A 17,193-nucleotide genomic window follows, 5' to 3' on the forward strand; every position below is an offset into this window, starting at 1 on the left:
GAAGCCGCCATTGTAGTCGGCGGGGGAAGAAGACAAGCGCGGGAAAAGCCGCCAAGCGCGGGAAGCCACCATTTTAATAGGCGGGGGAAGAAGACAAGCGCGGGAAGCCGCCATTTTGGAAAAATAAAATATTTAAAGAAACTCAAGGATGCCTAAACACGGTAACATCACTGCTTTTGATAGCGATGTTGAAGATTGGGCCACGTATGTAGAACGCATTGAAGTTTATTGTACAGCAAATGAGGTACCAGATGATAAGAAAGCACTAACCTTATTAAACTCAATGGGTGCGAAGACGTACGGGTTATTGAGGCACCTTGTAACACCAGATAAACCGGCGGATCAGACTTTCGCGAATATTGTTAATATCCTGCAAGAACATTTAAACCCCACGCCGCTGCTGATAGCGGAACAATTTAAATTTTACAGAAGAACGCAGCTGAAAGAGGAAAGCAACGCTGAATTCTTAGCTTGCGCAGTTCAATTATCAAAGTACTGTCAGTTTGGTACAGGACTAGCAGATGCTCTGAGAGATAAATTCGTGTGTGGATTATTAAAAGAAGGAACACAAAAGCGACTGCTAGAGGAAAAGGACCTTACGCTTGATAAAGCTGTCACCATTGCAGCATCGCACGAGGCCGCGGCAAGAGGCACCGCGGAAATGCAGCTAAGGTCATCGGAACTCAGCACCAATCAAATGGCATTGGGTGCAGTAAAGTGTTATCGTTGTGGAAGGACAACGCACGATCAGAACCAGTGCTGGTTCAAAAATCAGGAATGCAGAAAATGTGGCAAGCTCGGTCACATAGCTAAAGTATGCCGGTCAGGAAAGAAGACCAGCAACAAAAAGTCACCGCAGGAAAAGTGCAAAAAGGTACACAAGGTAACAGAGAACAGTTCGGATGAACAGAAGACGGATTCAGACTCCAGCAGTAAGGAACTGGGTTGTCTAAGAATACATAATGTGGGTACACAGCAGACCACCAAACTATCTGGGTCACACTTCAGATAGCAGGAGTCCAAGCGAAGATGGAATTGGACACTGGATCGGCATTGACGGTCATGAATAAGCAAGATTACAAAAGGTTATTTCCACACATTCCCCTAAGGGATACGGAGATTGTATTGAAAACATACACAGGGCAAAGAGTATACCCCATTGGAAAGATAAAGGTAAAGGTGGTCCACAAGGGTAAAGAAAGCCGAGGAATGGACTTATATGTGTTACCTGAGGGAGGTCCACCACTACTGGGACGGGAATGGATCAGGAGAATAAATATGGACTGGCATTCCTTAAAAGCACTAACTAGATTCCGGTAAAAAGGACGATGTCAAACCTAAACGACTGTCCAGAATATTGGACGATGCTAAAGAGGTGTTCCAGCAGGGACTGGGAACACTGAAAGGAATTACGGCAAACATCAAGGTTGAAGAACATGCAAACCCGAAATTTTTCAAAGCTAGACCGGTACCTTATGCGATACGACCTGCTGTGGAAGCTGAGCTGGAAGGACTAGAATGTTCCGGAGTACTGTCAAAGGTGGACTGGAGTGAATGGGCCACGCCCATTGTTCCCGTCATGAAGCGTTCATCGAGTAACAAGCCGGGGGAACCGGGGAAGGTTCGCATCTGTGGCGATTTCAAGATCACTGTTAATCCGGTGCTTCACACGGTGCAATATCCGCTTCCACGGATTGAGGATATCTTCGCTTCGTTGTCTGGCGGGAAACACTTCACCAAGATTGGCTATGATAAATTGACCCTTAATGTTAGGGGGATTAAATACGTGGGGTTACGGGGATAGGGTGGGGTATGTGTTGGTGTAGGGGTTACGGGGAGCGGGTGGGATATGTGTCGGTGCAGGCTCGATGGGCCGAAGTGGCCTCTATCTGCACTGTGGGGTTTCTGTGATTCTGTGAAGATAGACCTGGCGCAGGCGTACTTACAGATGGAAGTTGATGAAGCGTCACGTCAGTATCTCATGATCAACACGCATAAGGGCTTATATCGGTATAATAGACTAGTTTTTGGAGTGGCATCGGCTCCAGCGATTTGGCAAAGGGCCATGGAGCAGGTATTACAGGGAATTCCAGGCACACAATGCTACCTGGACGACATTCTGATTACAGGAGATGGTGATGAGGAACACCTTGCAAATTTGGAACAGGTGCTCACCAGATTGAAAGAATATGGACTTCGAGTTAATCGCCAGAAATGTGAGCTCTTTCAGAAGCAAATCTCGTACTGTGGTCACGTCATTGACCAGGAGGGGCTTCCCAAGTCACCTGACAAGATCGAAGCTGTTGTGAAGGCTCCCGCTCCGGAAAATGTATCCCAGTTGAGGTCGGTCCTAGGGTCGATTAACTATTACCATAAGTTTCTGCCAAACTTATCCACGGTGCTACACCCGCTGAACGCTCTTTTGCAGAAGGGAGTGCCATGGAAGTGGAGCAAGGACTGTAAGCGGGCCTTTCACGAAAGCAAGGCATTGATCACCTCTAAGGAAGTGTTGGCTCACTTTAACCCAACGCTGCCTATTCGTTTAGCTTGTGATGCTTCTCCATATGGTATTGGGGCAGTGCTCTCACATAAGTTGCCAAATGGCTTGGAAAGACCAGTCGCATTCGCATCCAGATCATTGACCTCCGCTGAGCGCAACTATGCTCAGATAGATAGGGAGGCTCTCAGCCTTGTGTGGGGAGAAATGTTTTTTAATCATTACCTGCAAGGGCAAAAGTTTACGCTGCTGACAGACCACCAGCCATTGGTTTCCATTTTTAACCCTAAGAAGGGTGTTTCGGTGATGACAGCGCAGAGGCTCCAGAGATGGTCCCTTTTCCTAGGGGCACATCAATATCAGATCGAATTCAAAGGTACAAAGCAACATGGTAATGCTGATGGGCTGTCGCGCCTGCCACTACCTACAGCGGAAGAGGCACCGACAGTTGACCCTGTTGAGTTATTTCACTCGACCATCATCGAATGTTTACCAGTCACCAATGCAAGTATTGAGAGAGAAACCAGGAACGACCCGACACTGTCTCGGGTCTACGAATTGACAGTGAAAGGATGGCCAGCTCATGGTGAACCACTGTTACCGGCATTCTCAGCCAGACGAGAACAGCTGTCCGTCTGTCAAGGAACATTGATGTATGGAACAAGGGTGATTATTCCTCCTAAATTAAGGGAGAGAGTTCTAAAGGAACTGCATGAAGGTCATCTGGGGGGAGTCAAGATGAAAAGCCTTGCTAGGGCTTATGTGTGGTGGCCAGGTATCGACCAACAAATAGAGGATCTGACTAAAAGCTGCTCAGGGTGCCAAAAAGTTCAAAATGCACCTCCAATTGCACCGCTGCATCCATGGGAATGGCCTTCAACCCCATGGCAACGTGTACATATTGACTTCGCAGGTCCATTCATGGACTCCATGTTTTTAATTGCGGTAGACACACATTCTAAATGGCCAGAAGTGATTAAGATAGCGACCACTACCTCGGAAAAGATGATCGCAGTTCTAAGAACGATAGTCGCAAGAAATGGATTGCCAGAACAAATATGTTCAGACAACGGACCGCAGTTCGTGTCAGAAGAATTCCAGAAATTGCTGAATTGAAAGTATTTATTCTTTTAATTCTTCAAATGATTCTACTGTTTTATTTTTGAAGTGGTTAGAGCCACTGAACCAAGTGCATATTCTAGTAGGATTTAGAGTGATGGGTGAACACAATCAGGTTCTCACTGTAGCAGCAGAAAAATAATTATATATTTATTCAAAACTATTTCAATAAAGAATTGCATAAATTCCAAACATTTGCATTATAATTAAAGACAAGTGTGTGGAAGAGGGAAGTGCTTTCAGTAGAAATTATTTTGCTTTCTTTTCCCACCCAGTAGATATCTGCCATTTTGGGCCTTGTATCTCAACAGGGAGTTACTCTGCTGCTGTCATCTGTATGAGTAGTTGATCAGCATCTTTTCCCCTTCCTGGATGTTAATTGGAAAGTGTCTGAGCCAGGAAATTCAGCACTAATTGAGCAATAGTGTGTATTTGGCCAGTACTGAATTTTCCCACCATAGGCACCTCCCAATCTGCATTCAGGAAAGGAAAGGATGTCAGTGTTCTTTCCAAAGGAGACACTGATAGTCATCCAGCTGATGTTATCTGCTTAATGAGAGGGCAAATTTGAAATGGGTCTCCATAGGATAAGTAACATATCAGATATCGTTTAACTAATTAGATCAATTAGATGGAGGGGATGTACTTTATATTCTAAGCACTTCTTTTGCACTTCTCTTTTCACAAACTTAAGCTTTCAAAATATGGGCCCAGAAATTTGGGTCTCCACGGGTGAGTACGCGCTGGATACTCACCCGTGGGCCCGATGGAAGTGCCGGTTTCCTGCATGCACTGCGCATGCGCGGGAAACCGGCACTTCCGTTCCTCTGAACGAAGGTGTTCAGAGGTCGAACGCGTGCGCGGGGGAGGCTGCGCGTGCGCATAAAACTTAGGTTTTTTTTTACAGGTTTTCCCGTGAGGGTAAGTCTCCAGAATTTAGAAATGTAAAAAGCAGGCATAAGGCCTGCTTTTTACAAGGTAAGTGGTGAATTAATTAAAATTAAAACATTTTTTCCACAGGTTTATTATTTTTAAATTCTTTAAAGCAAGGTAAGTTTATTTTTAGCCCCGTTAGAATATAAAATTATTTTTTTCAAAAATTTAAATTATTGTTTAAAATAGTTATTTAATGTAATTTATAGTTTATTTAAAAAATGTGATTTTTTAAAATTTATTTGAAGGTTTAGTGCTATTTTGGGGCCGTAGTATCTATAAGTCTTGACAGCACTTCCTGTCAGACTTATGAATGGAGCATTCCCTGCTACGATTGGCTGCCCATGGCCCACGTGATCCCAGGGGACGCATCGAACTAACTGCGCCCCTGGGATACGCAAGCACTGCGCGCCGGCAGCTGGACCAGGCCCCGGATCGGAATTCCACGGGGCCCTACAGCTCAACGGCCGGCGCGCTAGGTAAGTGCAGGTCGGGGGCTTGCACCTGCGGGAAGCCCCCAACCCGAATTTCTGGGCCAATATTAGTAGGTTAATGAAAACATCATTAAGTGTGTGAAAATACTGCTTATGTGCTGCAAGTTTATCCTGTGAATAGTTGAGTCGTACAGACTAGCCAGCAATGTCCAAGTGTAGTCTCCAGTTTGTGCTGAGTTAGCTGATCTCAGCTGGGATGGTGGTAGAATGCTATGGTTGGTCTCAGTGTCCTGGGTTAAAGAAAAGTAAATCGTCCATGGTTTCTCCTCCTTACTGCTAATTATAGATCACTGCTGGTGCACGTACGTGGAGCGCAAGTCTTACCCGCTGCAGTCAAATACCCTGCCAACTCACTATTATGGCTCACAAATGAATAATGGGCAGGTGAGCAATGTACTGGGGTGCCAACAGCACTTGGAATCATTCCCCAACAATTCCTCGTCAAAACAGAAGGAGAAAAACGAACATTAAAATATGCCTATGACATATTGGTATTTTCAGATATATTTTAACTTGTTTTTTTTTAAACAGGGTTTTGTTAAAGAAGTTCAGACTACCACGTGGTCATGAATGTAAGTTTTGTAATTCAGTTATAGAATTGAAGATTTTAGTACATTGCTTGGGTTTAAGTTTAGCCGTACTTAATGGAATGTTCTAATCTGCCCTTTCAAACTGAAATAAATAGAGCTCACTAGGACTGTAAAAGAATCCATTATGTTTCATTTTAATTACATTCTTACATTCTAAGGTAAACTATGCATAGATTTAATTTACAATAGTTGCTACCAGTGAAGCTGCCTCATCCAAATATCTGATATCCTAGCACCCTGTAATCACTTTCCTTGCTATTCAGCGATGGGGCCATCATTGCAACTTGCAGGCACTTCATCTGAAGGCCATTTTGAGGGAGATAATTCAGTCAAGGTGAGCCTACTGCAGACACAATGTACTTGTGATATACTGTAGAAATTAACTTTTACAAACAAAAGAAGTTAAACATACAAGGGAGTTGTAAGATTCTCTTGCATTACTGTTAGGTCCCACTTGTTTAAATTTATAAGACAGCTTGGATTATTATATAGTTTTTCCTTTTGTATTACCAAACATTATTTGAAGGGATTTGAAGTCCTGCACTATAATTTTATCTGCAGAGCTTTCATTGTAATCAAATGATGAGAAATACTAACTCGTGACTAACACTGAGACAATGCTTTAGTTTAACACTGTACCTTTGTTGTTTCCATATGTATTACATCTTGTATTATCCAATGTCATGTGCAGTGCATTATGGTCCCCTAATATAAACCTAGCTAATAAATGACAACTAAATAAGTGTTTCTACAGTAAATCCGTTCATGTATCACTTATATATGTGTGCATTTGATTGAATATTGGAAGGTCCCTTTTATACCCCAGGCTTTAAAAAGTTAAGTATAATCAACTCGTGCATTTCAGAGCAGGAATTATTGGAAGTCTTCCAACTAGACTCACTGTGTAATAGCTATACAAGAAAGTGACTAATACTACAGTGGTTCTTTTATAATATCCTGAATTGAGCCTCACTGTGTTACAATTCACTTTGTTTTAATTTATTGATAATATCAGTTACTTATTGGAGTTCCCTTTAATGTAATTGAAAAACTAATACAAATGAAAATAAGTTTTAAATATGCCTGCACAGCTTCCCCGTTGGTTAATTTGGTAAAAGCAATATGCAGCTGAACTAAACAGATCATAAGGTCCTGGGTTCAACTCCCAGGCGGTGCTGAGTCTGCTGATCTAAACTAGAGCAGTTATAATGTGCTACAGTTGAGTTCAGTGATCCTGAGCTAGGAAGGGAAAATCAGCTGGGGCTCCTGTTCTAATCACTATCCAGTGGCTCTTGCTAGAAAGTGTGCTTGAATGGTTATTAGGCAAGGACAGCATCAGGTTCTGTCATAATGCATCTTGTCATTGAATAGCTTGCTAACACGCAATACCAAGCCTCACACATGAAGAATTGTCAATTGAGTGAGATATAAGGAACCAGCCAGTACCTGTAGAACAGTACTTCAGCATAAGTCAGTAGGGGAGACAAATTGAAAGGAGAATAAACTGATTTCACATAATTCTATTTATAAATCAATTGTGCAGAACTATGCATCATTCCAAACATAAAGTGGTGCTCAGGCAATGTAAAAACCTTGTATTGACGCTATAATTGCAGGGAACATGGTATACGAAAATATTGCTGCATTAAGTATAATTGTAGATTTAAGATTGTTCCATAAGTATTGAATAGAGCATGTAATTTCTGGGGCTCCACTCCTTTCAGACTCCTTCCAACTTGGCCTTGTGGATCGAGAAATTGAAATATTGCTGGACTGTCTTCATACAGAGCAGACACTACAGCCACATGCCAGCAAATCTAAGATGAAGCAGGATGTTGAAGAAATGGTCGGAGTAGTACGCCAGAAGGAAATTGACCCAGAGGATGTCTGTCCTATTTGTCAGGAAGAGCTATTGAAAAAAAAACAACCTGTAACATATTGCAGGTCAGACTTCTGTTTCTTGTAATATTAGATTACGTTTTTCAACAGAGGAGCAAAATGAAAAAGAAAATAAACTGTTGTAAAATAGCTCCCAAAATATTGATTGATCTTCGTGGGGAAAATTAAATATTTTGGCAGCTTCTTAAACTCAGCCATTTGAAATTGCTGGTGTGATTACCTAGAAGACAGATATGTTGATATACTCCATACTTATACATCATGCACAGAACTGTCAGCATGTGGAAAGCGTTAAAAATGTTATTTATAATCAATGAAAGTTAAAGTACTGCTGCTATGCTTACCCCCTCCCTTAAGGTAGCTAATCATGGCAGAGCGGAGTTTAAAATAAACATAACTAATAATAGTAAGTAGTATATTTATTCAACATGACTTTATCAATTCTCAATTTGGTTTATTCAAGAATTGCTGTTTAATAATTTATAATATGTTTATACATCCTTTTGTTCCTGCACATTCCAATGGTGGCCCTTGTAGTTATGTTGGGCAAGTGGGACTACATTTATCATTTTGTGCTACTGCTCTACAACCTCACTTCATGGGCCTCTAAAATAAATAGGAGACCTCTAAGAAATGGATTTACAGATGGCTTGTGGTTAAAACAATTAATCTATACTGAACAAGGAACGTCCTAGGTTTGATCCCTAGTCTGTGGCTGTTCTGTTCTGAGGTGGCAGTAGAGGCACGACAATTGGGACATTAATAATTGGCCTCAGCATCCCTTGGCTAAGGAAAATGAAAACAAAAATTAACCTGGGTTCCCACTCTTGATTACTGTCCAGTTTCCCCCTGCATGGGTGAGGCTGGGATTGAGCTCAGCTATGATGCATCCCACAATCAAGAAACCTCCCCATGCTCACTGCATGGGCTAATACATGAAGAAAGGCCATTTGGCTGAGATACTAAAAGCAGTGTTTACATAATTATTTTATAACACCATGAACACCAACACCAGACTTTGATTTCGAAAGTATAGTTTTAGTTTCTAAATCATAGTCTAATCACAATAGTCTCTATTGGTTGCTATTGGCTTTAATAATTATTATCTGTACCTTAGTTAACTGGCTTATTGAGCAGTCTGTGTTCTTAATTAACAAAGGGAGTACAGATAAGGGCCCAGAAATTCCGTTCGCAGCCCTCCCGTGGGCGGAGGGCTGTGATCTGGAAAAATCTGCGTCTGGACCGGAGGGCTCCCGGGACGCACAGAATTCCGTTGCTGTGCCTCTTCAAACTGCCGGTGTGCAGGGCACGTGAATCCCAGGGGCGCAGGTAGTTCGCAGTGTCCCTGGAATCATGTGGGCCATGGGGAGCCAATCAGAGCAGGGAATCTCCATTCATAGATTTGACAGGAAGACCTGTCAAATCTATGAATAGAGATCAGCCCCAAAACATAAGTAAAACTTCAAATAAATTTTTTAAATGGCTATAAATTACATAAATTTGAAAAAATAATTAAAGTTTTTAACGGGGCTAAAAATAAACTTACCTTTCTTTAAAGTATTTTAAAATGATAAATCAGTGGGGGAAAAAAATGTTCTTTTACTTTCTTCACCTCTTACCTTGTTAAAAGCAGGCCTTGTGCCTGCTTTTCCAGGCGCAGCTGTTTCAGACTTACCTGGACTGAAGCAACTGTGGAAAAAAACGGAAGTTCCAGCCATACGTGCTGCCTATCCGGCGCAGGCGTTTGACCAGTGAAGCCCTATCTTTGAAGAACGGAAGTTCCGGTTTCCAGCGCATGCGCAGTGCATGCCTAAAACCGGCACTTCTGTTGGCCCTACGGGTGAGTACACAGCACGTACACACCCGTAGGGAACGGAATTTATGGGCCATGATCTTTGTCCACTGCTACCAAAAAGAGGTTGTCATTTAATTGATTCTAATAGTGAAACAATAGAAGGTAATTGATCTGTAATTTTAGCTTCTATGGAAAGTGAAATTAGTTGAAATGCACCAATAAATAGAAAAGTTTGGTATTTGATTGCTTTGTGACTGGAGGATATCTTTCAGTGATGAACATTTCAAATTCACAGGACTGACTAATGCCATTGATCCTGAGTATGTGTAACATGGTAGATGTCCATACTAACGGTCATCATGAGACTCTGACAATGCATGGAATAAAGGGATTAATTTTGTGCAACTTCTACCATTGTTGAGGAAGCAGAGATCTGCAAATGCACAGTAGGCTTGCAGCTCTTGGCAAATTTTAATAGTAGCAAGGAGCCATTAGGAAAGTCAGCTATTTGCTACCATTAGATGCAGTCAGTATGCAGCCATCAAAGCTCTTTTAAAAACTTTCAATTCAAAATTTTAAAAGTTGGCTGCACACAATATGCAATGTGGAGCACTAGTGGTCGATGATCATCTCTTTCAGATGGTGTCACTACCCATGTCATACATGATGCAGTCACTACTAATATGTTGTTCTGCATGTTTAACATCAATGCATTGTAAAAGATCATGTTGCACTGATACCAGAATAAATTGACTAGAATGTTTTTTAACATAACATTACATTTTTATTTTGCATTATTGGAAATTCTCAGTAACATCTTGTTGGTTTCAAATCCTTTTAAATTAGAACAACTTTGTACCTTTTTGACTGACCTGACCCACCAGCTTCCTGCTCCTGCTTGGACCTGGAGAATTGCTGAAACTGAATACTAGCAAAGTCTGTACATAGCTTTTAATTGTTGGTAATTTAAAGCATTGTTAAAAATGAAGACATTTGTCTTCCTCCCAGTAGTACTTGTGAGAACAATAACATACCTCTGAATACGGCTGTGTTCCTTTTTTTCTGACTACTTGGGAATATTGCTACTAATCAAGGTGAGGAATATTTGTACTGAGCAATTGAACACTTTCCATTTTACGCACCTATGTTAGTAGCGACAATCCTATGTCAGTTACAAAAATGTTATGCAGGTAAAGTCCGCTCCACTCTGCCTCAACCAACCTCTTCTGCACTGCCATGATCATTTTCAATTTTCTACCCGAGGTTCTTTGAGTAAGATAGCCATTTAATGCTGAACTACAGGCAGTATTGTGTATACTCACTACCCAAAGCTATTTCATGTAGAACCTTTAACACAACCAAACAGAGGAGACCATCGGTCTTGGTTGGATTCAAACCCAGGTCTGAGGCAAAAGGCTGCCGCTTAAACCACTGTATTAAACAGTCCAAAATATCACCTATTCTGCATTGAGGGCTCTGGAATTTGAACTTGGTTCATATCCACCTTTGACTTTTAGAGAATGTTTACATTTTTCCTGTTCCAAAAATTCTAGTTAATTTCTTATAGAGCCTTCTCTCTATCTGTGATTTTGACAAACCGGTCACGTGAATGAGGATCAATCTAAATATATATAATTTTGCTATCTTACTGAAGCTATTATGATCTTGCTAGCTATGGTGGCAAGCAGAGTCTAAAATGAAAGACCAGTGCTTTGAATTTACCTCTTTCTACCTTTGTTGTGATCAACAACACCAGAGAGGCAAGACCTTCAAATGAGATGTTGAACTGAGTTCCTGTTCCATTGTTACAAGTGGACATTGAAAATCCCACTAATATTTGAAGAAGATGAGGATGCTCTTCCAGTGAATTGGCCAACAGCTCCCTTAAAACACGCTGATCATTCATCTCATGCCATTTGTGTTACAGGAAACTTTCGATTAACCGGCACCTAAATAACCGGAAATGTCGGTTAATCGGCAAAATTCAGGAGTAGGTTCAGGTAACTTTTATTACTTGCCTTCCTCCATGTGTTGCTGTGCAAGGGTGTGGCTGCAGCTGTTGCTAAGCTACAGAGACGCTTGCAACTTGTGGCCATTGTTTTGAACCTGTTGCTTTATACGGCGCTCTCAGCTCCGTATCTTTTACTATAGCTTTCGGTTATCCAGAATTTTTGATGAACTGGCACCACGTCGGTCCCGTCCGTGCCGGATAAAAAAAAGTTTCCTGTACTTTGCTTGTGCAGAGTGTCTGCCATATTTGCCTACATAATGGCAGTCATTATACTTGACAAGTAACTCATTAGTCTAGATTTTCTGAGCAGATGTATACACACCCAAAAGTTAGGTGATGTAGGAAGAGTGATGTGTGCTGACCCTACATGTATTTTAGGGTTAACCTCATTACCATAATATTGTCGAGCTCCTAGCATTAAAAACACGCGATTGGGAACTTACCCATTGGCAGGCAAGAGAAGGTCAGAAAACGGGGTATTTCTTCATAAGAACATAAGAAATAGGAGCTGGAGTAGGCTATTTGGCCCTTCGAGCCTGCTCTGCCATTCAACAAGATCATGACCGATCTTCTACCTCAACTCCACCTTCCCGCACTATCCCCATATCCCTTAATTTGTTCCCAAAATGTATCGACCTCTGTCTTGAATATACTCAACCACTGAGCATCCACAACTCTCTGGGGTAGAGAATTCCAAAGATTCACAACCCTTTGAGTGAAGAAATTTCTTCTCATCTCAGTCCTAAATGTCCTACCCCTTATTCTGTGACTGTGACCCCGTGTTCTAGATTCCCCAGCCAGGGGAAACATTTTCCCAGCATCAACCCTATCAAGCCCCTTAAGAATTTTATATGTTTCAATTAGATCACCTCTCATTCTTCTAAACTCTAAGGAATATAGGCCTAGTCTACTCAATCTCTCATCATAGGGCAATCCCCTCATCCCAGGAACCAGTCTAGTGAACATTTGCTGCACTCCCTCAAAGGCAAGTATGTCTTTCCTTAGGTAAGGAGAACAGAACTGTACACAGTACTCCAGGTGTGGCCTCACCAATGCCCTGTATAATTGTAGTAAGACTTCTTTACTCTTATACTCTAATCCCTTTGTAACAAAAGCTAACATACCATTTACTTTCCTAATTGCTTGCTGTACTTGCATGTTAACTTTCTGTGATTCATGTACAAGAACACCCAGGTCCCTCTGAGTGCAAACATTTCCCAGCCTCTCACCATCCAAAAAATATTCTGCTTTTTTGTTTTTCCTCCCAAAGTGGATAGCTTCACACTTCTCCACATTGTATTCCATTTGCCATGTTCTTTCCCACGCAGTCAACCTTTCTATATCTCTATGCAGCCTCTTTGCATCCTCCTCACAACTTTGTATCATCATAAACTTGGATACGTTACACTCGGTCCCTTCATCTAAGTCATTAATATAGATTGTAAATAGCTGAGGCCGAAGCTCTGATCCTTGCAGTACCCTGCTAGTTACAGCCTGCCAACCTGAAAAAATCCCAGTTATTCCTACTTTCTGTTTTCTGTCCATTAACCAATCCTCAATCCATGCTAATATATTACCCCCAATACCATGAGTCCTAATTTTCTGTAATAACCTCTTGTGTGGCACCTTATCGAATGCTTTTTGAAAATCCAAATACACTACATCCACTGGTTCCCCCTTATCCATCCTGCTAGTTACATCTTCAAAAAATTCTAACATTTGTCAAACACGATTTCCCTTTCATAAAACCATGTTGACTCTGTCTAATCATATTATGATTTTCTAAGTGCCCTGTTGCCACGTCCCTAATAATAGTTTCTAGCATTTTGCCTACTACTGATGTTAGGCTAACTGGCCTATAGTTCTCTGTTTTTTCTCTTCCAACTTTCTTAAATAGCGGGGTTATGTTTGCTACCTTCCAATCCTGAGGGACTGTTCTAGAATCTAGGGAATTCTGGAAGATTAATGCCAGTTCATCCACTATCTCTGCAGCTACCTCTTTTAAAACCCTAGGATGCAGGTCGTCAGGGCCAGGGGATTTGTCGCCACTTAGCCCCATTAATTTCTCCAGTACTATGTCTTTACTTATACTGATTTCTTTAAGTTCCTCATTCTCACTAGATCCTTGGTTCCCTATTCAGAATTTTTTTTGTGTCTTCTACCGTGATATAAAAAGTATTTGTATAATGTCTCTGCCATTTCCTTATTGCCCATTATAATTTCTCCTGTCTCTGCCTCTAATGGGCCCACGTTTACTTTCACTAACCTCTTCCTACTTACATTCCTATAGAAATGTTTACAATCTGTTTTTATTTCTCTTGCTAATTTACTCATTCTTTTTTCTCTTTATCAATTTATTGGTCCTCCTTTGCTGAATTCTAAAATCCTCCCAATCCTCCTATTTTTGACAACATTATAAGCCTCTTCCTTTGATCTAATACTATTTTTAACTTCTCTTGTTAGCCACAGTTGGACCACTTTTCCTGTGGGGTGTTTGTGCTTTAAAGAAATGTATATTTATTGTAAACAAATGAGGCTATTGAAATTCTCCTGGAGGTGGAGATTAATGTTAATGCTACCTCCACTATAACGCACGTGGAAACAATGCTATAAAAAGATCAATAACTTTACTCGGTCAGCCAAGGTAGTATAATCTACAAAGTGCACTAAGCATGTATGCCACTTACAGTTATCTCCCCCTCACTGATTTAAAGTACTTTCAGTGCTTACCATGCATGCATGACAATTATGAAACAGGGTGACACTTGTGTATCACTTTATGTCATCATGACAATGGGAGCTTCTCACTTATTCTACTTTAGTTGCAGACGAAGTCAGCCCATAGAAAAGAGAAAGAACATGAACAGAAGCAGGGCCCCTAACATATGTTCTTTAATCCATATGCTTGCAGTCTTGGGTAGAGAGACCTACTCAGCACAAGAATATGTTGAAACATAGAAGATAGGAGCAGGAGTAGGCCATTCGGCCCCTCGAGCCTGCTCCGCCATTCAACGAGATCATGGCTGATCATCCAAATTCAGTACCCTGTCCCTACCTTCTTGCCATATCCCTTGATCCCTTTAGCCTTAAGAAATATACCCAACTCCTTCTTGAATATATTTAATGAACTGGCCTCCACTGCCCTCTGTGGTAGAGAATTCCACAGGTTCACCACTCTCTGGGTGAAGAAATTCCTCCTCATCTCAGTCCTTATCCTTAGGCTGTGACCCCTGGTTCTGGACTCCCCGGCCATCGGGAACATCCTTCCTGCATCTAATCTGTCTAGTCCTGACAGAATTTTATAAGTTTCAATGAGATCCCCTCTCATTCTTCTAAACTCCAGCGAGTACAAGCCCAATCGACCCAATCTCTCCTCGTATGTCATTCCTGCCATCCCAGGTATCAGCCTGGTGAATCTTCGCTGCACCCCCTCCATGGCAAGAACATCCTTCCTCAGATAGGGCGACCAAAACTGCACACAATACTCAAGGTGTGGTCTCACCAAGGCCTTGTACAACTGGAGCAAGACATCCTTGTTCCTGTACTCGAACCCTCTCGCTACAAAGGCCAACGTACCATTTGCCTTCTTAACCGCCTGCTGCACCTGCATGCTTACCTTCAGCGACTGGTGCACAAGGACACCCAGGTCTCATTGCACTTCCCCTTCTCCCAATCTATTGCCATTCAGTTAATAATCTGCCTTCCTGTTTTTACCACCAAAGTGGATAACCTCGCATTTATCCACATTATATTGCATCTGCCATGCTCCCGCCCAATCACCCAACCTGTCCAGATCATACTGCATTTTCAGGGCATCCTCCTCACAGCACACTCTCCCACCCAGCTTTGTGTCGTCTGCAAATTTTGAGCTATTACATCCACTTCCCTCGTCTAGATCATTAATATATATTGTGAATAGCTGGGGTCCTAGGACCGATCCCTGCGGTACCCCACTAGTCACTGCCAGCCACTCAGAGAACGACCCGTTAATTCCAACTCTTTGCTTTCTGTCTGCCAACCAGTTCTCTATCCAAGTCAATACCTTGCCTCCAATCCCATGTGCCTTAACTTTGCACGCTAGTCTCTTATGCGGGACCTTATCGAAAGCTTTCTGAAAGTCCAAATACACCACATCCACTGGTTCTCCCTTATCTATTCTACCAGTTACATCCTCAAAAAATTCCAGTAGATTAGTCAAATACGATTTACCTTTCATAAATCCATGTTGACTTTGTCCGATCCTGTCACTGTTCTCCAAGTGTTCAGCTATTACATCCTTTATAATGGACTCTAGCATTTTCCCCACTACTGATGTCAGGCTCACCGGTCTATAATTCCCTGTTTTTTCTCTACCACCTTTTTTGAATAGTGGGGTAACATTAGCTACCCTCCAATCCATGGGTACTGTTCCAGAGTCTAGCGAATTCTGGAAGATGACCAGTAATGCATCTACTATCTCTAGGGCCACTTCCTTAAGTACCCTAGGATGTAGATTATCAGGCCCTGGGGATTTATCGGCCTTTAATCCCGTCAATTTCCCCAACACCATTTCCCTACAAATACTGATTTCTTTCAGTTCCTCCCTCTCATTATACCCTATGTTGCCCGACATCTCTGGGAGGTTATTTGTGTCCTCCTTTGTGAAGACAGAACCAAAATATGTATTTAATTGGTCCGCCATTTCTTTGTTCCCCATTATAAATTCCCCTGATTCTGACTGCAAGGGACCTACGCTTGACTTCACCAATCTTTTTTTCTTCACATATCTATAAAAGCTTTTACAGTCAGTTTTTATGTTCCCTGAAAGCTTACTATCATACTCTATTTTCCCCCTCTTAATCAATCCCTTTGTCCTCCTTTGCTGAATCTGAAACTGCTCCCAATCCTCAGGTTTGTTGCTTTTTTGGCAAATTTATATGTCCTCTCTTTGGATCTTATGTTATCCCTAATTTCCCTCGTTAGCCACGGTTGAGACACCTTTTTTGTTTTATTTTTATGGCAAACAGGGATGAACAAATTCTGTAGTTCATCCATGCGATCTTTGAATGTTTGCCATTGCCTATCCACCGTCAACCCTTTGAGTGACATTCCCCAATCAATCCTACCCAACTCGAGCCTCATACCATCGTAGTTTCCTTTATTTAAATTCAGGACCCTAGTCTCTGAGTCAACTACTTCACTCTCCATCTTAATGAAGAATTCTATCATGTTATGATCGCTCCGACCCAAGGGGCCTTGCACAGCAAGATTGCTAATTAATCCTTTCTCATTACATAATACCCAGTCTAAAATGGCCTGATCCCTAGTTGGCTCCTCGACATATTGGTCCAGGAAACCATCCTGTATACACTCCAGGAATTCCTCCTCCACCGTATTGTTACTAATTTGGTTAGCCCAATCTATATGTAGATTAAAGTCACCCATGATAACTGCTGTGCCCTTATTGCACGCGTCTCTAATTTCCCGTTTAATGCCATCTCCAACCTCCGCATTACTATTTGGGGGTCTATACACCACTCCCACTAATGTTATCTTCCCCTTGGTATTTCTCATTTCTACCCATACAGATTCCACATCATCAGAGCTAATATCCTTCCTTTCAAATGAGTTAATCCCCTCTTTAACCAGCAATGCTACCCCACCTCCTTTTCCTTTTTGCCTATCTTTCCTGAATATTGAATACCCCTGGATGTTGAGTTCTCATCCCTGGTCGCCCTGGAGCCATGTTTCCGTAATCCCAATCATATCATATCCGTTTACATCTATTTGCACAGCTCATTCATCCACCTTATTATGAATGCTCCTCTCATTAAGACACAAAGCCTTCAGGCTTTTTTTTAACACTCTTAGACCTT

At 41.8% G+C, this 17,193-nt stretch overlaps 1 protein-coding gene across 3 annotated transcripts in view; it reads left to right on the forward strand.

The window, feature by feature from the left end:
• The window catches only part of zswim2 (zinc finger, SWIM-type containing 2), an 87,852-nt gene that overhangs the window by 32,888 nt on the left and 37,771 nt on the right, over positions 1-17,193 (forward strand). For 2 of the 3 annotated variants that reach the window (XM_085985916.1, XM_085985917.1), the window contains exons 4-5: positions 5,575-5,615; positions 7,358-7,577. In XM_085985916.1, the coding sequence (XP_085842042.1) occupies positions 5,575-5,615; positions 7,358-7,577 (261 nt within the window). Of the gene's footprint in view, positions 1-5,332; positions 5,428-5,574; positions 5,616-7,357; positions 7,578-17,193 lie in introns of those variants that run through there. The other variant, XM_085985918.1, reaches the window with a different exon arrangement.

Source organism: Somniosus microcephalus, chromosome 4 (genome assembly GCF_052327205.1).
Source record: "Somniosus microcephalus isolate GS21.2 chromosome 4, FLI_Smic_1.0, whole genome shotgun sequence".
Lineage (NCBI taxonomy): Eukaryota > Metazoa > Chordata > Chondrichthyes > Squaliformes > Somniosidae > Somniosus > Somniosus microcephalus.